This window comes from Pezoporus occidentalis, unplaced genomic scaffold, assembly GCF_034315485.1.
Source record: "Pezoporus occidentalis ecotype Australia unplaced genomic scaffold, CSIRO_AGI_Poc_V1 ctg473, whole genome shotgun sequence".
NCBI classification, from domain to species: Eukaryota; Metazoa; Chordata; class Aves; order Psittaciformes; family Psittacidae; genus Pezoporus; species Pezoporus occidentalis.
Window position 1 is genome coordinate 26588 of NW_026915806.1, and position 26865 is coordinate 53452.

The window sequence follows — 26865 nt, forward strand, 5'->3', positions numbered from 1 at the left end:
CTTTCCTTCTCCACTCCCATCTGGATTGAAGTGGGAATGGAAACATGCTCTCCCTGTTGCATCACCCGGCTCCTTACTCCCTCACTGTCTTCCCTCCTGGAGAACGATTGAGGTTGGTGTCCATTGCTCTGGTTAGGAACATTCCCATTCCTCTTCCCGTGGTTTACACAACGTGGTGGCTCCTTGTGCTCTACTCTTTGGGATTAATGGGATCAAAGCTGCCTTTTCCAGCTGCAGCCTCAAGCTTAGGAAGCTCCTGGCCAGGAGTGAGCCCCACAAGGAAGGGAAGGAGGAACCATCCCAGCTGCTGCTCCCACTTGGCCTTTTCCAGTCTTTCCAGGCTGGCTGTGCAATGAAGAGAAGGGAAACCCCTCATTCCCAAGAGCAGATAAGCTGGGAGTCTCTTGACCAGGCAGAAATGGGAATATGAAGCCAGCTCCCTGCTTTTGGGGCCATTCCCATGTGGTTTTCCCTCCCCACCTTTGCTTTGGCTTCTTATGGGATGGAATATGGGATGAAATCCATGGATCCCTGCATGGAGCATGGATTCTCCCATAAGTGAAAGGATTTGAGGCTAAACTGTGCCTCCTGGAAAACCTCTTCCTGGGCTCTGGAGCTCTGATGGGCACTTGCAGCCTGGAAGCTGGCTGGGGACCTGAACTGAATCTCATTCATTCCTGATGTATTAAATCCATGATTCCAGCTTTAAATGTGGCTTTTGGCACATGGGAAGGGGGGAAGTTTGTTCTGGTTGTCTCAAGAGTGAGGAAAAACTTGATATTCCCCCTGATTTTAAGCAGGATTCGGAGCTTCCTACCTTGGATTTCCTTTATGCAGCACATCGGATCCCTGTTTTCCCAATGGGAAGTACCCACTCCTGCCTGGATGCAGCTGGGGTTTGGGTACCCAGGGCTGAGGATCCCACAATGGGAATTCCAGGGAGTTTGGTGCACGTTGGCTCCTGTTCAGGCTTCATCCACACCTGGATTTAGTTCAGTGCTGGTGTCTGAGCTCGGCTCAGGTGGGGATAAGGAGGAGGAAAACCATCCTGGTATCCGAAGCACTGGTAATTCCCACTTTTCCCAGGAAAGCAGTGGATAATAAAAGCTTTGTGCAAGGCTTTAGCCCTCATACGTGGTCTAAAATGCATGGGCTCACCCTTTGGATCAACAAATCATTCCCAAGCCGGTGGCTTTGGGTGTTGATGTGGGAATTCAGGGATCCAGGTGGATCAGAAATGCTGGGTTTAAGTGCAATTCCTGGATCGAATTCCACCTTTTCCCTTTCCTTTGTGGAGTTGGGAATCTCGGCTCCGTGCTGGGAGCAGGGGTCTCCAGTTGCTATTCCAGTGTGGAATTCAGGGTGAAAGCACTGGAAGCAGTCAGGCTTTTACTATAAAGCACAGCTTCAGGATAAAAATAGCTCCATGTGGGAAGTTGGGAATCACTGAGTGGAAAAAAAAAATCCACTTTGGAAACATCCAGGTGGGATTTTCCCCCCTTGTTTTGCTGGAAAACTGAGGGTTTAATACTCATTTACACACACTTGGATATCGGGGGGGGTGGTAGAGCATCACTTGGGTGTTAGAGGTGGCTGGAGCTGAGCAAAATCCATGTGGAAAACGATGTTTCCAGCTGAACTCTGTGTCCTGGAGCTGGATGCACCCCCTGCATGGAGATAAGCTTCCCAGACACAACAAGTGCCTCTGGAAGGACTTGTTGCACCCAGCATTGGGGTGATGTGTCCCATGGAGGCCTTGGGTGTCTGGGTGCTGGTGACCTCCTGCTTGGCTCCAATGGAGAGGTAATGAGTGGGCAGCAGTGATTTCATCCGGGACATGATCCCATCTTGAGGGGCTTCATGGAAGCTGGGAATGGTTTGGGTCAGAAGGGACCTTAAAGCTCAGCCAGTGGCAACCCTCTTGTCACCTTCCAGGACTTGACCAATGTTTAAGATCATCATCATTCCCTTAAATCCCATTTTCAGGCACTACATGGATCATTTACAGGGGTTTTGCCTTGCTCTCTGCCTTCTTCAAGGGGAAAAAAAATCCTTATTTTCCCCCTTTTTGGCTGTTTTATCCCATCCTTTCCACCCCTTTCTTCAAGTCTGGACTTCACTCATTGCTCAGGATTGAAACCTTCCCCCCCTGTCTTAATGTGTGTGATTCTTGCTCATCCCCATGTATCCCAATGGGGAAAAACTGGTGATACAAACCCTTTAAATCACCATGGTTTAGTGGGGCTTGTAGCTCCAACCCTCAGCAGGAGACCTGGTGTCTTCTCCCTATAGCTCTTGGAGCTGCTGGAGCCCCACAGAGGATGCTAGAGGAGGAGCACAAGCTCCTGCATCTTCAAGAGGAAAACCAACCTGTGCTTGTGATTTAATGGAGTTTATGCTATCAGCTAAGTGGGCTTAGTGCTAGGAACGTGATCCATGGTATTCCTGGAGCAGGTCTGTTAATGGAGGTAGGTGTGGGACAGCAATCCTGGTGGAATGAGGAGGGTTTGAAGGTTTCAGATCCCTAAAAGGACCTCACGTGGCTGGGATGGACCATGAGCTGTATCAGGAAGCACAGGGAGGCAGGAGCAGGGGATGCCTCGGGGTATTCCAGGATCCATGTGGATTTACCTCCCTGCAAGGGTGTCAGTGTCCATCTTCCTCCAGGCTGGGCTTTGTTAGGAGTAAAAAGGGGGAGTAGAGCTCTCCTCAGATCAGCTCCAGCCTCCACAATGGCTCTAGAGTGACCAAGCCCTGAGCAACCTGATGGAAAGCAGGAGATCTCCACAATTCCCTTGGGATTCCTCATCCCAGGGCAGGCTCAGCCTCCTGCACCTTTCTAGGGCTGAGTTTAGAGTGAGTTGGGGCTGTGAAGCTGGTCCTTAGGCCCTAAATTCCCTTTGCTGGGGGGGGGGGGGGATGTCACATCTCCCATGTCCTTCATGGCCTGGCCTGGCCCCAGAATGGAATTAAAGCCCCTGAGAATGGAATTCAAGCTGGGTTTTATGGAATTTAAGGTATTTGGATGTGGTGAAGTGGCTCCTGGGCTGTGGGGGGAGTGCATGATGGCAGTGTTAAACCAGTGCTGGTCATGGTTCCAGTCACCTTCCAGGGGTTGTCTTTGTGGTGTGAGCTTAAACCTCATCTGTGGTGCTCTGTTAGGTGATGCCCATTGCAAACTGGAGCACAAATGGGGCTCAGCTCCTCTTGGAAGCTGCAAAACCAGGCTTTGAGCTGCCTGGGTTGGATTAAATCCAGGTCTTCCCGAAGTTAAACCTGGCTTAAACAACTGGAAAGGGCTCTTGGAAGAGCCAGGTGTGGAACCTGGAGGTGAAGCTGTGCTTGTGGAAGCTCTCAGAGAGCCGTGATGGGTTTGTGAGCGCAGATGAACTCCTGCTCACTTGGGTGATGGAGCTGGACCATTGCCTTGGATCCTTCCCCCATCCCCACCCGCTTCTCACCCCTTCATTCCTGGTTTTCCAACCCATACATATTGCTTCCTATGAATAAAGGCAGAGACACGGAGAGCAGAAGGCAAAGGGGAAGGGTTCATCCTGCCTTTGGGCTCTGATGCTGAGTTAATGCTCCTTTCTTTTCCCTTCCAGATCTTTCTTTCAAGAGTAGCCTCGAAAATGAAGGTCAGAGGGTTCAGCTGGTGAAGAAGAGCCGAAAACCTCAACGGGTCCATTCGGATTTCAGGTCAGGATCCCAAATGGCTGGGGGTATTCCCAGCTTTTGGGGGTTGTGGGAGTGGTGTGCAGCCAGAATGAGCTTCACACTTCAGCTTTGAGTGCTTGGGATGGAGGTAACCCTCAGGCAGGATGCAGGGGACACATCCCTGGCTTTGCCAGAGATGGGATTCCATGAACCTTCATCCTGTTGTGGGGATGCAGAGCTGGATCTCAGCTTGGTTATCCCGCTGCTGGGTGGGCTTATAGAAGCATTTAGGCTGCAGAAGACCTTTAAGATTGAATCTAACCATTAGCTTGGCACTCCCAAGTGCACCCCTAAGCCACGTCCCTCCCATCCCTTAAATCCCTCCTGGAATGGTTTGAGGCTGCTTTTTCCTAGGGAGCTGATTCCAGCAGGGAGAAACAGGGGCAGGGAGAAGCTTCACGGCACAAAGTAACTCGGTTTTCAGGATCTTGGTGTATTCCTGTGGCATCTCCCACCCTCAGACAGGAGGTCCCTGCTCCCACATCCCTGTGCAGCTCCATCTCCCACGCCTCTTGGTGCTTTGAGCCACACCAGGCTGTCCCCCTGTGGCCACCACTGAGGCTGAATTTGGGCATTTTAAGTTCATCTGGATGGGTTTGGGCATCTCTGCTGAGTGCCAGCAGCACTTGCAGAGCTGCCTTCTCCTGGGGGCTTGGATTCCAGGCAGCACTGGAAACCAGGACACAACCTTAAGGCTCATCCAGCTCCAAGCCCCATCCGACCTGGCCTTGAGCACTGCCAGGGATGGAGCATCCGACTCGTCTCCATTCAACCCATCCCAGTGTCCCACCACCCTCCCAGGGAAGAGCTTCATCCCAATATCCCATCCAACTCTTCCCGTTGGAAGCTGTTCCTTCTCATCCCATCCCCTGTCCTCAGCCTCTCTCCAGCATGAGACCATGCTCCCCTTGAGGGGAAACAAGTGCTTGAGTTGATAACACAAGTGGAAGGTGGTGGGATCCCTCCAAAGGAGCCAGTGGAAAGGGTATGGGATAAATGCAAGGATAAATATGGGGAAGAAACCAGTCTTGGGCCTTGAACGGATGCATTTCAGGAATAAGCTTGTCTAAAAGGTGGAAAAATAGCTGGAAAAAGCTGAACTCCAGTGTCAATTCCTTGTTTTTCCATTGGTGGCCCTGTGTTTGCAGGGGTCTGTTGGTTCCTTTCCTTCCCTGGAGTATTGAGAAGTCCCTGTTTCTCTGAAGGTACCTTCATTTTGGATGCCTTTGCTTGCTACCTTGGCTTAACTGCTTGTTTCTTCCCTCAGATACGGTATCTGAAGGCATCTGTGCCTGAAGCCACGGAAGATAGATGGACAAGCCAAGCAACTTCTGACTCTGCATCATTTTCTGGGGCAAAATTCTATGGCAATGTATCCTACAAGGTAAAGTAGCTCCTTGCAGTGAACAGAGGGTTCCCTGTGCTTGGCCAAGAGCAGTTTGTCCCTTGGGAGCTTCCCTTTAATGTGCCACAAAGCATTAAGTGATGCTTCAACTCACTCGAAGCCCTGAAGTTAAACCCATTGTGTAAAGACCAAGGTGTGCCCTGGGCTGTGAGGGTGCTCAGGGTTAGATTTAGACCAGTTAAAGCCATGGACCACAGCTGAGGGGGGACATAGGAGGTCAAATTGCTTTGTGTCTCTGGCTTGTTCCTCTCTGTGGTCCGTGTGGAGAGCCCGTCCATGACTAGAGCCATGGGGCTGCTCTAAGGCATCAGAATATGAACCCAACCCTAAATTCAGAGCTGCATGTCTTAAGCTTAACGTGTGCTCAGCATTAAACTGGACGATGGGCCCATCTTGGAGGGGATTGCCTACCTAAAGGTGACCTCCCTAGATGATCTACCGAAAGACTTGTCAGCCTAGATGATGGACCTAAAGGGGATCATCTACCTAAATCACTTCCCAAAAGCAGACACTATGAGTTACATGGGGGTCTGTGCACTGTGTGGTCCAGCTTAAACCATCTCATGGAAGCTCAACATCCACCTAAAAGATGGATTTGGGCATGAAATTGGGGTTAGCTGACCCATGGTGGTGGGGGGGGGACTACTGAGGAGCTGAAAGGAGATCCATGTCTCGCCCTGCATTCCTTTAGTGGGGCTCAAAGTTGGCCAAACACCAGCTTAAGGTCTCTTCTAGTGTTGGCAAACTCAACCCTGGAGCTGAAGGTGGTTCCTGCCGCGAGCCAGCAGCGTTTGAACCCTATGGAGAACATTGAGGTCCTTTTGGCTGGATTAGGCAAGGACAGGAGTAAAAATCAGGAGCAAAGAGAGCACCGCTGACTCCTGGCCATGGAATTCCCTTGGCACAGCCTTCCTTACCCATCTGACATCATTTGATGGGCCCAAACGAGTGGGGCCCGAGGTGCTCCGACGGAGCTCCACCGGTTGGTTTTCAGCACCGCCTTGGGCCAGAACCTGGCTTTGAAATGTGCCCTCCCTGCCCTTGTTCCGCAGGGTATCCGGTGAGGAATGCAATGGGATCAATAGCATGTCGGCAGAGAGCGGCCCTGGAACGAGACTCAGAAACCTGCCCGTGATGGGGGATGGCCTTGAAGCCACCCAGATGTCTACGACGCAGTCCCAGGCTCAGCCCCAGCAAGGCAACGTCGTAGGTGTGAACCCCCCGCCGCCGGAGACCTCCAACCCCAACAAACCCAAGCGACAGACCAACCAGCTGCAGTACCTGCTCAAGGTGGTGCTCAAGACCCTGTGGAAGCACCAGTTTGCGTGGCCTTTCCAGCAGCCTGTGGACGCTGTCAAGCTCAACCTCCCTGTAAGTAAAGGGTGCAGGGGAGAGACTGGGTGATGGTGCTCGGTGGAAGGAGTGAGGCCCTATGGGTCTGGTGTGGGGGTCCAGGCTTCTCCTGGCATCACAGAGGCCATCTTCAGTGGGTGGACTTGATTCAGTGGTGATCCGATGGTTGGGCTTGATCCAGTGGTTGGGCTTGATCCAGTGGTTGGGCTTGATCCAGTGGTTGGGCTTGATCCAGTGGTTGGGCTTGATCCAGTGCTTGGACTTGATCCAATGCTTGGACTTGATCCAGTGGTGATCCCGTGGTTGGGCTTGATCCCATGGTTGGGCTTGATCCAGTGGTTGGACTTGATCCCGTGGTTGGGCTTGATCATTAGATCAAGTTGGGCTGGATCCTGTGGTTGGGCTTGATCATTAGATCAAGTTGGGCTTGATCCCGTGGTTGGGCTTGATCCCGTGGTTGGGCTTGATCCCGTGGTTGGGCTTGATCTCGTGGTTGGGCTTGATCTCGTGGTTGGGCTTGATCTCGTGGTTGGGCTTGATTGTTAGATCAAGGTGGACTTGATCCAGTGGCTGGACTTGATCCAGTGGCTGGACTCAGTGATCCAACACTTGGACTGCCCAAGGTTTGAACTTAAAATCCCAGTGGAGAAGCCATTGGTGGCCGAGTGCTGGGCATGGAGGCTCATTCCATAGGGATGAGGTGGTGGAATCCAGGTCCATTTACGGATGGCTTATTCCCACTCTGACCTTTCCCTCTTTCCTCTTGGCAGGATTATTACAAGATCATTAAAACCCCAATGGATATGGGAACAATAAAGAAGCGTTTGGAGAACAACTACTACTGGAATGCTCAAGAATGTATCCAGGATTTTAACACCATGTTTACAAACTGCTACATCTACAATAAGGTACAGAGTTCCCAAATTTGCCTTGTTTCCAATGGGAATTGGCCACCCCTTCCTTGGAACGGGGTGGAAGTGGGCATGGTGCTGCTTGGAATGGGTCTTTAAGAGAACCACCTCCAAGAACAACTTCATTAGGATTCAACCCGAGGGAGCTTAGGCAGGGCTGCACACCCCAACAGTCTTCCCTGCTGGAATCAGTAGTCCAGGAATTGTTTCTTCCCCTTTTCCTCTTCTTGAAAGGAAGATTTCATGGTTTTCTTGGGATCTGGCTTGAGCAGAGCTCCAGATGGTGTCAGACGAGCTCTTGAGGAGTAGGTTCTTCATGAAGAAACCACCTTAGAGCTGCTTTGGAACCCTAAAGTCTTCCAAGTTAAAACCAGGGCTGGATGGAGGAGCTCATGGGTCGTGCCCAACCCTGACCTCAGCGGAGCAGATTCTCTTCCAGGCAGTGAGGAACAGCCTGAAATCCATCCCATAAACAGTTGTGCAACCTCCCGGGGCGCAGGAAGAGCTCTTGGGGTGGATGAGGAGCATCTAAAGGCTTCTCCATCCATGGTGGTGATGGGACAGTGGCCTCTGGGAGCGTGATGGTGGAGCTTGGGGAGCTGGAGGAGGTTCTTGGGCTGGTCCCTTGCTCCACAAGGATCATGAGCAATAAGGAAGGGTCCTGGGAGTCATTGGGAGCCTTTTCCTTCCTGACCCCTCATTGTCCAAGGGTTTCGGTTCCCGTTTGGTTCCTCTCCAGCCCCATTGCTTCGCCCTCGCGTGCGTTGACCCCGTTCCCCTCCTCCTCCTCTTGCACAAGCCCTTTGCAGGCAGTTCCAAGCAAACACTCGCAGTTGGAGGCCTTCAGAGCCATCTCCTTGGCCCTTGGCCCTTCTGCTTTGAGCCAGGGTGATGCAACTCCAGCAAGGGGAGGTTCTTAAAGACTTCAGATGACTCGGACACCTCCCACCGTGGTGTTTCCCCTGTCAGCTTTACCCTGGCTGCCCCAATCTTCACCCATCTCCTCCAGGCTGGAGAGCTCAAAAGCATCTAAGCTGAAGAAACATCTCTGAGGGCATCATGGAGGCCTCAGACCATCAGCCAATGGTTTTAACCATCCTTACGTTGGCAGCAGAGCCGGAGCTGGATGGAGCTTGGAGCAGCCTGGTCCAGCACAAGGTGTCCCTGCCCCTTGGTTGGAACTGGATGAGCTTGAAGGTCCCTTCCAACCCGAACCATGCCATGGTTCTCTTGGTGTCACCCGTTGGCCACGAGTTTATTGCCTTCTCATCAATCCAGGCTCTTGTGCTGTCGTTCCAGCCCTTCTCTCTTGGCTCTTCTCACCCTGCCTGGCTGCAGGGTGCTCCTGGCCAGATCATTGGGTGTCCTCCACAAATGCATTCTTCTCCTCCAGGTCCTCTTAGCACCATCCTCTCCTTCCCCACCTCTTTAGCCATAAGGGATGTCTCAACCCAGTCCAATTCCTCCTGGAAAACCTCCTTTTTTAGGGAAGAAGTTCCCTTCCAAAGCCCATCCTAAGCTCTTCTTCACCCCTGATGCTCTGTGGGGACACCTCTTCCATGAGACCCACCAAGCGAGGGCGATCTGGTGTGGTGGGAACAACCATCCGGCGTGAATCCCGCTCCTCTGCCACCTCTCCCTCTTTTCCCTTCCCTTGGAAAACAGCCTTTGGCACAGGCAGGTAACACCTTGGCTTGGTTGTTCTCCAGCTCATCTCGGTGCTGGCCCTGCCCATCATCTGGTTCTACCTCTAGAAGGGCTTTAGGGCGAGGAATTGTCCACACCGGGGCCGTTAATCCTGCTCCGCAATGGGAATAATGGGAAGAGCAGCCCTCAGGAGGGTGGGAATTATGCCTCATGTCTCCTGTGTGTTTCTCTCCAGCCAGGGGATGACATAGTCTTAATGGCAGAAGCTCTGGAAAAGCTTTTCCTGCAGAAGATCTCCGAAATGACCCAGGAGGAGACGGAAATCGTCATCGCCCAGACGAAAGGCAGAGGACGCGCGAGGAAGGAAGCAGGTAGGAGCCATGGAGTCCTGCATCAGGGAATCATGGGTTGGCTTGGGTTGGGTTGGGTTGGAAGGGGACCTTAAAGCTCCTCCAGTTCCAGCCCCCTTGCCATGGGGAGGGGGACCTTCCATAGAGCAGCTTGCTCCAACCTGCCCCTTGGATGGGGCAGCCAAACCTTCTCCATTCAACCCATCCCAGTGGCCCAGCGCCCTCACAGGGAAGAACTTCCCAGGATCCCATCTCCATCAGCCATTTTCTTCGTAGAAAAGTGTAAATCTGCTGTTTCCTGTTTCTAAATCTCCTCTTTTCCTTGAACATTCCTGGTCTGAACGCAGCAGCTCCATCTCCTCTTCAGATAACGTGGTCATACTAAAGGCTTCCTCTGTTTCCAGATCCCTGTTCTCCATAAGAATCTCTCACCCTCAGGAATTTTTCCCACTCTTCCAGTCCTCCTTCCTGGCCCTCTCTGACCATTTCCACCTTCTCACTGTGGACACCACAGTTGAGTGTGAATGTGACAGCTACTGGAGACAGAACAACTTCCCAAGTCCCTGTTGACACCTCAGGCATTCCATTAGCTTGCTTTTTTGGGATACCAGCCATTCCCCAGGCTCAACACTGCCTGCAGACACTGTGGGGTCATTCCTCAAGGGGTTGGGAACATCCTGGCCCTGATGGGAGCTCCATACACCTCATTGGACTTCTGAGATCCCCTTTGGAACTTCAGCATCTCCTGTTCTTGTAGCATTCCCATCCTTTTAATCCAAGTCCTCTGTGGTACCGAGGCCATCATCACGTGCAGGAGCATCACCAAAGGAAGGTGCTTGGACCTTATTTATTGCCTGTGAGCATCCCAAAGCCCTTCTGGAATGCTTTGGGTCCTCCCAGCTCTTGGGATGCTCTCTCAGTCTCAGCCTGGGGCTGCTGCGATCCCAGTTTCCCAGCAGCAGAGGAATTCCTGGAAGGATTCTGGGAACCAGCTGTCTGGATGAGAGAGGGAAAATCCCACTTGGCAGCTGCTGGAGGAGCTGTGGGAGGAGAAAATGCTTCTGTAGTGCCACCACCAGGCCAGTGAGGGAAGGCTCAGAGCCCCGTGGTCACCATTGGGTTGCTCTTGGCTGAGATTCCTTTTAATTCTTCCAGTTTCAGGCACCATTCCTGATATTCCCATGTGCAGAAGGGAGCTCTCCTTGGTTAGAGGAGGCAGGTGGGCCCAGCAAGCTCCACCTTACCCCAGCAGGACCATGGGATCTTCTACATGTCCCAGCATCATCCAGCTCAACAGCATCCCCCTTTGGAGGGTGTTTGACCATGCTGGGATGTTGGGAAGTGTGGTTGGAGCAGGGTTTAAGGCCAACACGGATGTTTCCAGCCTTGTGTCCCAACTTTTGGGGTTGCCCCATGGTTGAAATCACCTCAGCAGGACCTCGCTCCAGCCATGGGGAGAGGTTTCCCTCATCCAGCAGCAGCTTTGATGCCTTTAGTCCCCAGGAGCTGCCCAGTTTTTGGCTTCAAATGAAGAACCAGTGCTTAGGAAGGTGGTTGGGAAGGAGGAGAGGCACTCATCTCCCTGCCCTGCCTGCAGGAAATCCCTTTGGGAAGGGAAGGGCTGATGTTGGGCTTGGGCTGGAGGGGGTTTGGTACTTGGGCTCCATCACTTTGGAAGCCATTCAGACAGCCCTTGGGAAGGACCCACCTCCAGGACGGCAACTGGAAGGTGCTAATTCATTGGTCCAGCGCTCTCTGTGTTCCGACCTTCTCCATGTTCCAGCCTTCTCCGTGTTCCACCCTTCTTCATGTTCCAGCCCTCTCCATGTTCTGACCTTCTCTGTGTTCCACCCTTCCTTCTCCATGTTCCAGCCCTCTCCATGTTCCGACCTTCTCCATGTTCCAGCCCTCTCCATGTTCCGACCTTCTCCATGTTCCAGCCCTCTCCATGTTCCACCTTTCTCCATGTTCCAATGTTCTCCGTGTTCCGACCTTCTCCGTGTTCCGACCTTCTCCGTGTTCCGACCTTCTCCGTGTTCCGACCTTCTCCATGTTCCAGCCCTCTCCATGTTCCACCTTTCTCCATGTCCCAATGTTCTCCGTGTTCCGACCTTCTCCATGTTCCGACTTTCTCCGTGTTCGAGCCTTCTCCATGTTCCGACCTTCTCCGTGTTCCACCCTTCTCCGTGTTCCACCCTTCTCCACGTTCCAGCCCTCTCCATGTTCCGACCTTCTCCGTGTTCCGACCTTCTCCGTGTTCCAGCCCTCTCCATGTTCCGACCTTCTCCATGTTCCGACCTTCTCCATGTTCCAGCCCTCTCCATGTTCCAGCCCTCTCCATATTCCACCTTTCCCCATGTTCCAATGTTCTCTGTGTTCCACCCTTCTCCATATTCCGACCTTCTCCGCGTTCCACCCTTCCTTCTCCGTGTTCCACCCTTCCTTCTCCGTGTTCCACCCTTCCTTCTCCGTGTTCCACCCTTCCTTCTCCATGTTCCAACCTTCTCTTTCCTCCTCTCTCGGCAGTGACCTCCAAACCAGGCTCATCCACGGTACCAAACCCCCCCCAAGCATCGTCCCCGGCGCAGCCGCCGGCGCCGCCGCAGCCGCTCCAGCCCACGCCGCCGGCTCATCCCTTCCCTTCCGTCACGCCCGACCTCATCGTCCAGCCCCCCGTGATGACCATGGTGCCTCCTCAACCTCCTGCACCGCCTCCCCCGGCGCCCCAGGCCCCCGCGCCGCCGGCCCCGGCGCCGCAGCCCATCCAGCCTCACCCTCCCGTTATCCCGACGCCCGCCCAGCCTGTGAAGGTGAGTGCTTCCCAAAGCATCCTCCCGTGGTGGCTTGGAATGCCAATGGGCGGGCAATGGGCACCCTTTGCTGTGCTGCTTCGAAGGGGAATGACTGCAGTTGGGTCCCCAAAATCACGTTTTGGGAGCCTGCAGTTGACACCAGTTGGCTTCGGGAGTAGAGTCATAGACCCATAGAATGGGTTGGGTTGGAAAGGACCTTAACGTCATCCACTTCCAACCCCTTGCCATGGGTAGGGACACCTCACGCTAGTCCATGGAGCAACCATGATGAATCCCACCATGGTTTGCATGGACAACCCATTTATCCTCTTAAAACCAACCTTCCTTGGGCTTTCGATGACTCAGGAGGAACACCTTGGCTTGCTGAAGGGGCTCGCCAGAGAATCCATGTTTTCCTGTCGAGCTCAGCACAGACCAGCAGTATCCAAGGATTTTGGAAGGGCTTCCAGTGTCCTCCTTGTAGGACAGTGTCCTTCCAGTGTCCTTCTAATTGAGGCCCCGGTGATGGTGAATCTGAGTCAAAGCTATGAGAAACACAGCTTGAAGCCCAAACGTGGTGCCAGAAGTAACGTTGGGTTTACGTGTGTAAGATGCAATCATGGAAGCTCCCTCCCTTAAGCCCCTGGAAGCTGCTCTGAGGTCTCCACGCAGCTTCTCTTCTGCAGCCCCAATGTTCTCAGCCTGGCTCCATGTGGGGCCTATTCCATCCCCTGTGGCCTCCAGTAGCTCCGTGCCCTTGAGCTGAGGACACCAGGGCTGGCTGCAGCATCCAGGTGGGATCTCACCAGAGCAAAGGAGCACACCCTGGCACCGATTCACTTCCAGTTTCTCTTCCCTTGATCCTAGACAAAAAAAGGGGTGAAGAGGAAAGCAGACACCACCACCCCGACCACCATCGACCCCATCCACGACTCCTCCTCGCTGCCCACCGAGCCCAAGTCCACCAAGCTGGGCCCTCGCCGGGAGAGCAGCCGGCCCGTGAAGCCTCCAAAGAAGGATGTTCCAGACTCCCAACAGCACCTGGTGGAGAAGAGCACCAAGATCTCGGAGCAGCTCAAGTACTGCAGCGGGATCATCAAGGAGATGTTCGCCAAGAAACACGCTGCTTACGCCTGGCCCTTCTACAAGCCCGTGGACGTGGAGGCTCTAGGCCTGCATGACTACTGCGACATCATCAAGCACCCCATGGACCTGAGCACCATCAAGGTAAGCCCTGGGCCTATGGGAGGGACACGGGTGTTGTGGGTTTGAGTAGGACCAGAGGGGGTTTCTCGCTTCGGATCTCTGCTGTTCTCCTGGCACTGGGAGATGCTCGCATGGGGTTTATGGACAATGCCCTTTATTGGGTAAAGCTCCCCCAGGGGGTGGCCTCAGAGAGCCTAAATCAGAGGAACAAATTGATTCCATTGAAACCAAGCCCATTGTCCTCATCTTCATCCATGTTTCCCCTCAAAACATCCCTTCATCATTGGACTGGTTGGATTTTAACACACCGACTGCAAAGTCACCCCTGTTCCCCCTGGAGATAATCAGCCATGGTTTAGAAGCCTTACCTTAAAGCTGGACATCCGTAATTCCTTACTTAGAAGCCCAACTTTATGGCTTTAGAAATCCAGCTTTAGCTGGGAATCCAGAATTCCTTGCTTGGAAATCTTTTAACTGTTTGATTTCCAAGCCTCAATCCATGATTCAGAGATCCAGCCTCTTGGCTGTGGGCTGAACTCGAGCGCCCACAGTTGAAGCTCAGCTCTGACTCCAGTTTGGGCCCATGCTTTAGATCCAGAGGGCTCAGTTTTCCCTTCCCACAGCCCACTCCATGCTGAGGTTCCACCAGCACTGAAACCACAAGGATCATGGCTCTTCCTTCTCTTTCTTCTTCAAGAAGGTGACTTGGAGGGCACATCCTCGTTGTCTTCACATCATTGAGGATGCCCTGAGCCAGCTCTTCCTTTCTAAACCATCCATATCCCTTTGTTTGACCCAAATGAGTTGTTCTTTGACCAAAATGAGGTGGGGTTTGGCCAACGTTTGTCGCTCTTCCGGCCAAAATCAGTTGTTCCAACGCCGGGAGAAGATGGGTGTGTGAAATCCACGGACATCCCAGAGCTGTGCTTATTCACTCACCCCTTGGAGCTACTTCCACAGTTCATAGCAGGGTTTTGATGGGTTTTCCCCCCCTCCCCTTTCCTTCTCCTTTCCAGTCGAAACTGGAGAGCCGGGAATACCGGGACGCGCAGGAATTCGCGGCAGACGTGCGGTTGATGTTCTCCAACTGCTACAAGTACAACCCAGCGGATCACGAGGTGGTGGCCATGGCACGGAAGCTGCAGGTGAGGGGCACCCGTGTGGTCACAGCACGAGGACCACATGGTCTTGAAAGAGCATCTCCAGGGTGGGAGTTGATGATCAGGAGTCCCACTTCTCCTATGGAAGTGATGCTGGGAGTGAAGGGATCAGCCCAAGTTGCTCCTTTAAGCTCCTTAATAGCATCTTTATCCCATCTTTTCACCTCTTGATCAAGGAGTAGGAAAAGCATGGCTCCAAAGGGTCACTTTTGTCCCCAGAGCACTCATGCTTTAGTTCCAGCATCCTCACAGGGAACATTCCTGCTCTTGTTCCTCGAGGATTTGGCACTAAGGAATTAGCTCTGTGTCTCAAACACACTCAGCTGCTCCATAAAATCCTCCTCATTCCTCAAGTTAATTTGGGGCTGGCACACGAGGACATGTGGCCAAAGGAGGAAAAAGCACTTTGGTTCTGGGGGGAGGTCTGAGCTCCTTTGGGTGCTGGAAGAGCTCACAGGAGCCATGGAGAACACCTACAAAGGGTTCCAGAGCTCCTGTGGTGGATTTTGGGCCCAAACTTTTCACCTCCTGTTGTTAAAACACTCTGGACATTCCCCACGGCTGTGGGTTCTGGTGCTTCAGGTGACACTTGAGGCCAACCCTGGTGTTGGGACATCCCAAAATCCACATAGAACTGCATCCTGAGAGCTGGGAAGATGTCTCATCCTGTGCACGCAGCATGGGCTCAGCAGGATGTGAGGTTGCAGGAACCAAATCCGTTGGGATTATGAGTATGGAAAAGCACAATTCCATCAGCAGGACATGGTGGTGGAGCTCCCATTGCAGGAGAGGAGAAGGAAATCCCTTGAGGTTTGGGAACAAGGCCAAAGATGCAGGTTTGGACTTGAGCTCCTGTAACCAGCCCATGTCTTGGCCAACACCGATCCTGATCCCTTCATCCTGGAGATGCCAGCCTCTGGAATATCCTGTTCTGCTGCTTTTTGATACCCACATCATCATCATCAGAAGATGTCTTGGGTTCTCAGGCTTGATGCCAGCTCATGGAAAGAAGCTCCAGGGAAGCTGGAGTGGGGCTTGGAATGAGGGATGAGACAAGGGGGAATGGCTTTAAAATGACAGAGATTGAGGTTGGATATTGGGAAGGATTTCTCCATTCTGAAGGTGCTGGGACACTGGGATGGATTGAATGGAGAAGGTTTGGATGCTCCATCCCTGGCAGTGCTCCGTGCCAGGTTGGACGGGGTTTGGAGCAGCCTGCTCTAATGGAAGGTGTCCCTACCCATGGCAGGGCCATGGATGAGCTTCATTCCCATGTTGGCACTGGGAAGTGAAGAACCTCCCTTTGCCTCTGGGGGTGATGAAGAACTGGAATTCCTTGTTCATGGAAGACAATACTTGGGATGTAAACAGCCATTAAGGGCAGTGATTGAGCAACAGATCCACACGTGAAGATCCATGCTGAAGGAGCTGGGAATCTCCTTCTCTTCCAGTGTCTTCTGCTTCCTTATTCCTGTGATGCTTGAGCCTCAGCATCCAATGAAGTCAGGAAGCAGCAAAACAGCATCTCCAGGACCTGGAAAAGCTGCTGCTAATGAAGCACCCAACCAGGCTCTGAACTCCCCCCAACCAGGGGAGCAAAGGACTTTTCCCACCCGTGGGATAACTGGAATTGCACCAGTTTTGCAGCCCTCATTCTTGAGGCTAACAGGAATATCCTTACACAGAGTTTGGGTTGCACGGAGGTGGTTTTCAGGGGTATGGATGGGGAAAACCCAGGCAGCTTGAAGAGGAGTAGGGATTGAGGTTGCAATTCCTGCCTGGAGCTCCCCATAGAATCCACTGTGGAAGAGCTCAAGAAGCTTTGAAAGGAGTTTTGGTCTTGTCCTCCAAAACCAGCTTGGACGTGGTCACAACTCCAGCTGACCTGGATGCTCCTTGGGGGGTTTGCTTGGATGGAGAGCCCCAGATCCATGCGGAACATGGCTGAGATCCCATTGTTTCCCCCCTCACCCCCTTGCCCCGTGTTCGCAGGACGTGTTCGAGATGCGCTTTGCCAAGATGCCGGATGAGCCGGAGGAGCCCGTCATCCCAGCCTCCTCTCCCGTGGTGGTGCCACCTCCCACCAAGGTGGCTCCCCCCTCTTCCAGTGACAGCAGCAGCGACAGCTCCTCCGACAGCGACAGCTCCTCCGATGACTCCGAGGAGGAACGTGCCCAGCGGCTGGCGGAGCTCCAGGAGCAGGTACCCGGGGCCAGAGGGATGCGGTGGGTTGGGGCGGTTGGGAATGATGGGTTCCCAAGGGAATGCACTGCCTGCAGTTAATGCTTATGGCACCAAAGTGATTCCCAACAGCAGGAATTCACTGCCTGCACTTAGTGCTTATGGCACCAAAGTGATTCCCAACAGCAGGAATTCACTGCCTGCACTTTGTGCTTATGGCATCAGAGTGATTCCCAAAGGCAGGAATTCACTGCCTGCAGTTAATGCTTATGGCACCGAAGTGATTCCCAACAGCAGGAATTCACTGCCTGCGTTTAGTGGTTGTGGCACCAAAGTGCTTCCCAAAGGCAGGAATTCACTGCCTGCACTTGGTGCTTATGGCACCAAAGGGATTCCCAAAGGCAGGAATTCACTGCCTGCACTTTGTGCTTATGGCACCAGAGTGATTCCCAAAGGCAGGAATTCACTGCCTGCACTTGGTGCTTATGGCACCAAAATGATTCCCGAAGGCAGGAATTCGCTGCCTGCACTTGGTGCTTATGGCTTCATGGTGGTTCCCAAGGACAGGAATTCAATGCCTGTTCATGATGCTTATGGCACCAAAGTGATTCCCAAAGGCAGGAATTCGCTGCTTGCAGTTAATGCTTATAGCTTCATGGTGGTTCCCAAAGGCAGGAATTCACTGCCTGCACTTGGTGCTTATGGCTCCAAGGTGGTTCCCAAAGGCAGGAATTCGCTGCCTGCACTTAGGGCTTATGGCTTCATGGTGATTCCCAAAGGCAGGAATTCACTGCCTGCACTTAGTGCTTATGGCACCAAAGTGATTCCCAAAGGCAGGAATTCACTGCCTGCAGTTAATGCTTATGGCACCGAAGTGATTCCCAACAGCAGGAATTCACTGCCTGCGTTTAGTGGTTGTGGCACCAAAGTGCTTCCCAAAGGCAGGAATTCACTGCTTGTACTTTGTGCTTATGGCTTCATGGTGATTCCCAAAGGCAGGAATTCACTGCCTGCACTTGGTGCTTATGGCACCAAAGTGCTTCCCAAAGGCAGGAATTCACTGCCTGCACTTTGTGCTTATGGCACCAAAGTGATTCCCAAAGGCAGGAATTCGCTGCCTGCACTTAGGGCTTATAGCTTCATGGTGGTTCCCAAAGGCAGGAATTCACTGCCTGTGCTTAGTGCTTATGGCACCAATGTGATTCCCAACAGCAGGAATTCACTGCCTGCACTTAATGCTTATGGCTTCATGGTGGTTCCCAAAGGCAGGAATTCACTGCCTGCACTTGGTGCTTATGGCACCAAAGTGATTCCCAAAGGCAGGAATTCACTGCCTGCACTTAGTGCTTATGGCACCAAAGTGATTCCCAAAGGCAGGAATTCGCTGCCTGCACTTAGTGCTTATGGCACCAAAGTGGTTCCCAAAGGCAGGAATTCACTGCCTGCACTTAATGCTTATGGCTTCATGGTGGTTCCCAAAGGCAGGAATTTGCTGCCTGCACTTGGTGCTTATGGCTTCTCGGTGGTTCCCAAAGGCAGGAATTCACTGCCTGCAGTTAGTGCTTACGGCACCAACGTGATTCCCAAAGGCAGGAATTCGCTGCCTGCACATGGGTAGCGATTCCAGACCCTCTGGAGCACCAAGGGCCTTCCAGAGGTTGTCCCTGGCCATGGCCATCACTTGAATCCCCTCACATGGGGGTGCGATTCCAGACCCTCTGGAGCACCAAGGGCCTTCCAGAGGTTGTCCCTGGCCATGGCCATCACTTGAATCCCCTCACATGGGGGTGATGGGAGCGGGAAGAGGCCCATAGGTGTCCCCATGGAAGAGGAGGAGGATCTGGGATGCATCCCGATGTTGGAATGTGTCTCCTCCTCAGCTCAAAGCCGTGCACGAGCAGCTCGCGGCCCTGTCCCAGCCCCAGCAGAACAAACCAAAGAAGAAGGAGAAGGACAAGAAGGAGAAGAAGAAGGAGAAGCACAAAAAGAAGGAGGAGCTGGAGGACACCAAGAAGATCAAAGCCAAGGAGCCACCATCCAAGAAGGCCAAGAAAAGCAACAGCAACAGCAGCAGCACCTCCAGGTAAACCCCATCCCGCTGGGTTTTCCTTGTTTTCCTTCCCTTTTTTGCTAAGGAATGGAATTACATTTGGGATTCCTGACCAGGAATGTCAGGGTCGAGGTCAGCTTTGGGGTTTGGAGCTGATGTTCTTCCATCTGGCTGCTCCAAACACCCCAAGTATAAGGAGGGGGGGAGAGGGGGATCACATGGAGTTGCTCTCTTGCAGCACAGATCCATGAATCCACTCATTTTTCCTACTTTTCCCTTCCTCTGGGAAGGATTTGGGCACTTGGAGGCAGGTCTGAGATGCCCCACGTGGAGATAACCACAACTTGGGGTCCCTGAAGCTGGTTTTTCCCTTCTTAAGAACCAGATTTAACACAGATGCTGGGCTTTATGTCCCCATATGGGGTACCAGGCTCCAGGACAGCCTGTCCCAGTGAGAAGCAAGCAGCAGCAGTTGAGCTTGGGTCTGTCCAAGTGTTGGATGTCAGGAATTCCCCTCTGGAGCTGCTCAGTGACCTCCTGGAGCTGCTCTTCTCTTTGGGAGAGCGACTCTTGGGACGGGCAGCTCAGCCTTGGGTGTCTTCAACAGTGGCTTAAGCTCAGCTTTCTTGCCTGACTGTAGGTTGAGCTCAGTTTGGGTGTCTTAAAAGCAGTTTGAGGTCAACCTTGGGTGTCTTAAACAGCAGGTTGAGCTCAGCTTTCTTGCTTTACAGTGGGCTGAACTCAACTTTGGGTGTCTTATCTGAACCTTGGGTATCTTAAAGTGGGTTGAGCTCAACCTTGGGTGTCTTAACAGATTGAGCTCAGCTTTCTTGCTTTACAGTGGGCTGAACTCAACTTTGGGTGTCTTCATCACAGCTTGAGCTCAACCTTGGGTATCTTAACAGTGGGTTGAGCTCAGCTTTGGTTGTCTAAGAACAGTTTGAGCTCAGCTTTGGTAGTCTAAGAGCAGTTGGAGCTGAGCCTTGGGTGTTCTTAACAGAAGGTTAAACTCAGCTTTCTTGCCTTACCCAGAGTTCAGCCCACTGTAAAGCAGGAAAGCTGCGTTTAACCTTGTGTTAAGACCCCCAAGGTTGAGCTCAAACTGTTCTTAGACTCCCAAAGTTGAGCTCAACCCACTGTTAAGATACCCAAGGTAGAGCTGAAGCTGTGATGAAGATACCCAAAGTTGAGTTCAGCCCACTGTAAGGCAAGAAAGCTGAGCTCAAGCTGTGATTGAGACACCCAAGGTTGAGCTCAAACTGCTCTTAGACTCCCAAAGTTGAGCTCAACCTACTCAAAGAGCAGTTTGGGCTCAACCTTGGGTGTCACAGCTTGAGCTGAGCCTTGGGTGTCTTAAGAGCAGGTTGAGCTCAGCTTTCTTGCCTTACAGTGGGCTGAACTCAACTTTGGGTATCTTCATCACAGCTTGAGTTCAACCTTGGGTATCTTAACAGTGGGTTGAGCTCAACTTTGGGAGTCTAAGAACAGTTTGAGCTCAACTTTGGGAGTCTAAGAACAGTTTGAGCTCAACTTTGGGAGTCTAAGAACAGTTTGAGCTCAACTTTGGGAGTCTAAGAACAGTTTGAGCTCAACCTTGGGTGTCTTAACAGCAGTTTAAGCTCAGCTTTCTTGTCTAACAGCAGCTTGAGCTCAGCTTTCTGCCTCCCAGCCTCACGACTGAGCTTCAAGCTCAAGCTCTAACTGCATCAGGGGCTCATCTGCAGTAAAACTCAACCCCAGCATGGCTCAGGCCTTACCTGGCAGAGCTTTAGACCCAAGCAGCTGCTTTTTCTTCCTTTGGCCCTGCTCTAGAATAACCTTTAACTTGTTCTTAAGTAGTAAGAAGGAGCCGGTGGCGGTGAAGAACAGCAAACCCCCTCCAGCCTACGAGTCGGAGGAGGAGGACAAGTGTAAGCCCATGTCCTACGAGGAGAAGAGGCAGCTGAGCCTGGACATTAACAAACTGCCTGGGGAGAAGCTGGGCCGGGTGGTGCACATCATCCAGTCCCGAGAGCCTTCCCTCAAGAACTCCAACCCCGATGAGATCGAGATTGACTTTGAGACCTTAAAACCCTCCACGCTGCGGGAGCTGGAGCGGTACGTCACCTCCTGCTTGCGGAAGAAGAGGAAACCTCAAGGTACTTGTGAGCCTCCAGTCCCCCTTTTCCTCCTGATTTTTCCAGGGATTAAGGCAGAGATGGAGGAGGAACAGTGGGAGCGGGTGCTCCAGGCCTTTCTTCGCTCCCCCAGAGGGTTTTTACTTCATTCCATTCCTTTAATTCACTTATTTCTCCAGTTTCACAGCACTGATTAAATCCCAACATGGAGCTGGAATGTGCTGGCACCACATTCCCATATATCCATCATCTTTATTTGATTTATAACCAATATCGGTCCAAAAGAGAGCAGAGATGAGGTGGGAGAAAAGCAATTCCTCCCCGTTGGCATCCATGGAACGCTCTGGAATGTGGCAGGATTCAGGCTGAGCTTCCCACCTCCGCTTGTTGGAGGTAGAAAAGGGTTTTCCCCCTTTTCTAATACATCTGGGAGTTCCTTTTTAATGGATGTTTTAATCTCATTTCCTCTCTTTTGATCTATTTTACTCTCTTTTAATAATTTGATCTCTTCCCAGCTGATTTTCAGTACATTTATCCGTTTGTTGCAGCCTCAAATTCAGTTTCAATACGTATTTTATACCCATTTTTCTTGTTAACATCTCCTAAAATCTGTGTTTTGTTATAAATACCCATTTATTAATGGCTGAAGAACAACAAAACCCTTCTGGACCTGAATCACCCACAGAAAAGGAGATGTGGCAACAAGCGAAGGGAGGGGATTTAAAGGGAATCTCTTGATTTCCCATGGCCAAGGGATACCAGTTACTTCCTGGGATAAATCCAAATGGAAAAGAAGCCCAGTTTATTCCTGGGAGCTTTCTTTTTTACTTCTGTCCCCTGGCAAAACATGGATTTGAGTTCTTTAGTCTGGAGTTTTAGGGGTTTAGTAAAGGGCTCAGGCATCACCCATGGCTTTGAGCAGCTCTCGGGCTGTAACTGCCCTGGTTTAGTCTCTGTTTAAGATAACTAAAATCAGGACATTGTATCCTTTTCCACCTCTTTATCCCAACAACTCAAACCCAAAGTTGAGTCTTCAGCCACATGGGATTAACCCCCAGCTCCTGCTGGACACAGGGTGGAGGAGAAGCCCCCAATGGGCTTAGGGCTCCCCTAAGCCCAAAGTGCCAAGAGAGGGGTTTAGGAGGCTGAAGAAGGAACAAGCCATCTGTTAGGAGAGGCTTCAATCCCACTGCTCCCAGTCCTTTGGGACATCACTCTCCACCCTGCACCACCTCCTCACCTCCAAGACCCCACCACATCCCTACAGGGGTAGAACTCAGAGCCGCGGGCTTCAAGCTTGGCTTAGCTGGAACATTGGGGTGCTGCAGGTCTTGGCTTTGGGGTCCCTCCTTAGCCTCTAACACGACGCTGTTGTCTTCTTGCAGCAGAGAAGGTGGATGTAATTGCTGGTTCCTCTAAGATGAAGGGGTTCTCCTCCTCCGAGTCTGAGAGCACCAGCGAGTCCAGCTCCTCCGACAGCGAAGAGTCAGAAACAGGTTAGACGCAGCTTATTTAACGCCTCAGTCCTAGCCCTGGTTTTTCTGTATAAATAAATACATTTTCATTCCTGGCTCGGTCTTTTAATTATTTTATTGTCTTTTATAACCCCCCCTCCCCTCAAACCCTGATCTTGTTGGAGCTCGCCACGGACCACCCGTAGCCGCGTTGTCTCCGAGCGGGTCTTAAGCCCGACACGATGGTTGTTTTTTTTTCCTAAGCTTTTCCTTGCTAAACTCAGGCTTGAGGGCTCTAAACCACGTGCCAAGGTAGCTCTTTGTCTGGTTAATGGGCCTGCATTGGTGTGTTGAGAGAAGCACGGTGGTTTTGCCCCCCAAGGAGGGCTTTAAAACGTTGTCCTGCGCCGCAGAGAGGGGAAAAGGATGGAGGAAAGAGGGGTTAAGGTGGTAAAACCCTTGTGATTTCACAGCAGCTTGATTAAAAACTTCACTTCTGTCACCAGAGTGGCGTGTGCTCTGTGTTAAGTCTTTGCTTCTCCCTCCTACCGTCGTAGTCCGGGCTTAAACTTAGGCTGTTCTTCATGGTCGTGCTTTCCTTGCTCATGTTCCCTGCTTGGATTTAGGGAAGCAAAGCTTGTGCCGTCACTTAAAGCTGCTTTTAGCTGCTTGGTCAACCTGGAATCCAGAGGTTTCAGGCAACTTTTGCATCTCCTATGGGTTGGCAAAGCAGGAGGTGAGCGGGGCAGAAAGTAATGGGGGTTTCTTGTCCTGCCTGCTTGGGTGCAGAGGGCAAAAGTCACTGGGGAAAGGGGTAGAAATCCCCCAGAATGAACAAAAACCCTCAAAATTTCAACAGGATTGATGGGATTTGCCTTTGAGCCAGTGCTTCCCAGCAATATTCCACCTTTGAGGGATGTGTTTGTCTGGGATAAGTCGGTATCTTCGACCAGTTTTACCCATTTTGGTGTGTTTTGAGTGGAAATGGCCTTTTCCTTTCTCCAGGGAAGTTTTAGGTTGTGATGGAATGTTGAGGGTCAGCTCTTGGCAATCAGAAACTGGAATTGGTTGGTGCTGAATCTGCCCAGGCTTTGAGGGGAGAAGCCAAACCCGCCGCCTTGATCCTCTTAAAAACCAGTTTTATCCCATTCCTCTTGGTTTATCCCAAGCTCCCAACGGGATCACCCAAAATCAGCGTGACCGGTTCATCGTGACCCACCTTACCAGTCACACTGGCCAACATCAACTCATCCCAAATCCAGAGCCTTAATCCCATGGAGCCCATCTGTTAAAATCCACCCACTAAACCTGCCTGCTGTGATCCCCAAATGGGGTTTGGTCTAAAATCCTCTGTTTTCCCCCCAAAGCCCATGATGGATCCGCAGCCAGATCCTCAACTGGGGTTTCTAGGGATCAATCTCAGGGATCCCTCTGGAGCACAGCAGCAGGGATGTGAGGTGGAAGATGGGAATGTTGGGGATGTGGCAGTGCCAAACCCTTTTCGTTTCAATGAGCAGCACTCCCTAAACATGGGATCAGCCTGGAATCTTCTCCAGGCAAAATCCTGCTCCTGCATTCCCATAGAGAGGAAAATGCTCTTTTTGGAGTGTTTCTCCCCAAATATTGGCTCTTTGGGTGCGGAAGAGCCCAGAGGTTGCTCTTGCATTGGTGTTTTGTCCTCTTTTTAGTTGCTTTTCCCCAAATCCCATGTATTTCCAGTGTTTGCCATCCCAAATATGAGTACTTGGGATTGAGTTGGCCAGCATAGACTGATGTTATCCGCACCGGTGCTTGGGAAAGGCTTAAGTGCTGCTCCAGCACGGATAAGCTCAGTCTGTCCAACCTGGAATGCTTTGGGTTGGATGATAATTATGGGAATTAATCTCTTTTACTCAATTAATTCCCAGTCTCGATGAGGTTTTCCTCCTGTGCTTGATAAAACACATGCTGAAACCCCTGACCTCAGGAAGATCCGATGGATCCATTGAGCCACTTCTAAGTGGGATTTTAAGATGGTTTAAGACCTCTTAAGGTGGTTTAAGACCTTTTAAGAGGCTTTAAGACCTTCCAAAGTGATCTTCTAAGAGGTTAAGACATTTTAAGATGTTTTAAGATCCCTTAAGACTCTGGTTTAAGCCATTTCAAGATGGTTTAAGACCTTCTAAAATGATCTTCTAAGAGGTTAAGACATTTTAAGATGTTTTAAGGTCCCTTAAGTCTGTGTTTTAAGCCATTTCAAGATGCTTTAAGACCTTCTAAAACCCCTTTAAGACACGTTTTTGACCCCGAGCATTCTCTCGTTGGCTTAGCTGATGCGATTTGATGACCCCGAGCGGGCCAGGGCCATTGCTTTTGCTGTTGTACAATACTGAGCTGAGGATTTGCTTTCAGGTTTGCTCCTTCCCAGTATTCCCTGTGCTAATTCCTCTTGGATTTGCCAAGAAGGGCGGTTAGGGCTGTTCTAAACGGAGGCTGACACCCTGAAATCAGGAGCCGGGATTAATTGCACTTAATTACAGCTCCTTTCTCTTCTCCTTTAAGTTGCCTTGGTGCACTCCAGAGCGTTGGAAATGGGAGTTCCTTCTGTTGTCCCCCCTTGAACCCACGCGACGGCTCCATCCCACCCTCTCATTGTATGAAATCGGGAGTGTTTAGCCCCAAATCTGCTTCAAAGGGAGGCAAAGCCATAACTGCTAATGCTAATACTGCGTTTGTGGTGCTGGGGCTGAGCCTTTAGCTCTGGGAGCCCAGTGGTGCCGGTGGCAAGGGTTAGTCTCGTTTAACTGCTTGTAATTAGGCATTAGAGGATGCAAATGATCCCAAATTCCAGCCTGGAAGCACCTAGGGAGGACTTTTTTTGCTTGCAAAGAGCCAGGAATGAGCTCCCTGAGTACCTGGGATGCTTCCTCCAGCATCACTGCTTAGGCTGGGCTGGGATTTAGCCACATGGGGCAGCTTAAAACCTCTTGGGAAGTGACCAGATTTGGGCTCGTTTCGTGGCAAAGGGACTTGGGCTCTGCCTGTTCATCCTCACAGCTCACTGAGCAGGGTTCAATCCCCCCCCCTATCCTTTGGGAGATGCTTCCCAAAGCCCACCAAAAGACCCATTTGTGGGGAAAAAATGACAGAGCTGCCCTAACAGCAGCAATGAAAACCTCAGCAGTTCAAACCTGAGGCTCATTTTGCTTCCCTGCTGAGATTCCCAATGGAAAACTGCTTTTTGTGGGGGTTTTATCCAGTTGTGGGAAGGAAAAGGCTTTGCAGGTTGTTCAGAGCCGCAGCAACGTGGTTGTGTTCAAAGCAGGCTTAGGAAGTGGGATTGGAGCTGGCTGGAAAACCCAGGTTTGGGCTTGGGAAGCTGCTTTCAGGAGGTCTTTTCAGTGCTGTTGCAATGTGTTGCTGGTCCTGTGTTAGGAGAAGCATTGACCTATGGCTGGAGTAGCAACGGGCTGGGACTTGGTGGTGTCTCAGAGTTGAAGGTCCCTTGGGTTTAATTCTGGGTTTAAATCGCAAGGGTTTGGGTTCAGTGAGCCTGGTTTTAAGTCAGAAGTACCCAGGTTTAATTCAGAGGTGCCCAGGTTCTGATTTCTGAGGTTCTTGGTTCAAGTCCAGAGGTACCTGGGTTGAATTCCGAAGTACTTGGGTTTAAATCACAGCAACCTGGGTTTAATGTGCAGGCACCTGGGTTTTGATTCACAGGTACCCAGAATTTGCATGAAAGTGGGTTTAAATCACAGCAAACTGGGTTTAATGTGCAGGTACCTGAGTTTTGATTCACAGGTACCCAGAATTTGCATGGAACTGGGTTTAAATTGCACAAAACTGGGTTTAAATCACAGCAAACTGGGTTTAATGTGCAGGCAGCTGGGTTTTGATTCACAGGTACCCAGAATTTGCATGAAAGTGGGTTTAAATCACAGCAAACTTGGTTTAAATCACAGCAAACTGGGTTTAATGTACAGGTACCTGAGTTCTGATTCACAGGTACCCAGAATTTGCATGGAACTGGGTTTAAATCACAGCAAACTGGGTTTAATGTGCAGGCACCTGAGTTTTGATTCACAGGTACCCAGAATTTGCATGGAACTGGGTTTAAATCACAGCAAACTTGGTTTAATGTGCAGGTACCTGAGTTTTGATTCACAGGTACCCAGAATTTGCATGGAACTGGGTTTAAATCACAGCAAACTGGGTTTAAATCACAGCAACCTGGGTTTAATGTGCAGGCACCTGGGTTTTGATTCACAGGTACCCAGAATTTGCATGGAACTGGGTTTAAATTGCACGAAACTGGGTTTAAATCACAGCAAACTTGGTTTAAATCACAGCAAACTTGGTTTAATGTGCAGGCACCTGGGTTTTGATTCACAGGTACCCAGAATTTGCATGAAAGTGGGTTTAAATCACAGCAAACTTGGTTTAAATCACAGCAAACTTGGTTTAATGTGCAGGCACCTGAGTTCTGATTCACAGGTACCCAGAATTTGCATGGAACTGGGTTTAAATCACAGCAACCTGGGTT

General features: G+C 51.4%; 1 protein-coding gene across 2 annotated transcripts in view; it reads left to right on the plus strand.

Annotated features, from left to right (window-relative positions):
• The first annotated feature begins 2319 nt into the window (after nucleotides 1–2319).
• The window catches only part of BRD4 (bromodomain containing 4), a 41662-nt gene continuing 17116 nt past the window's right edge, over nucleotides 2320–26865 (plus strand). The window contains exons 1-13 of one of the 2 annotated variants that reach the window (XM_062636243.1): nucleotides 2320–2468; nucleotides 3606–3699; nucleotides 4985–5101; nucleotides 6175–6493; nucleotides 7246–7383; nucleotides 9269–9404; nucleotides 11910–12193; nucleotides 13043–13402; nucleotides 14398–14526; nucleotides 16534–16743; nucleotides 18603–18805; nucleotides 20612–20910; nucleotides 22275–22385. In XM_062636243.1, coding sequence (XP_062492227.1) covers nucleotides 5082–5101; nucleotides 6175–6493; nucleotides 7246–7383; nucleotides 9269–9404; nucleotides 11910–12193; nucleotides 13043–13402; nucleotides 14398–14526; nucleotides 16534–16743; nucleotides 18603–18805; nucleotides 20612–20910; nucleotides 22275–22385 — 2209 coding nt within the window. In that variant the 5' untranslated portion in view covers nucleotides 2320–2468; nucleotides 3606–3699; nucleotides 4985–5081. Of the gene's footprint in view, nucleotides 2469–3518; nucleotides 3700–4984; nucleotides 5102–6174; nucleotides 6494–7245; nucleotides 7384–9268; nucleotides 9405–11909; nucleotides 12194–13042; nucleotides 13403–14397; nucleotides 14527–16533; nucleotides 16744–18602; nucleotides 18806–20611; nucleotides 20911–22274; nucleotides 22386–26865 lie in introns of those variants that run through there. The other variant, XR_009968018.1, reaches the window with a different exon arrangement.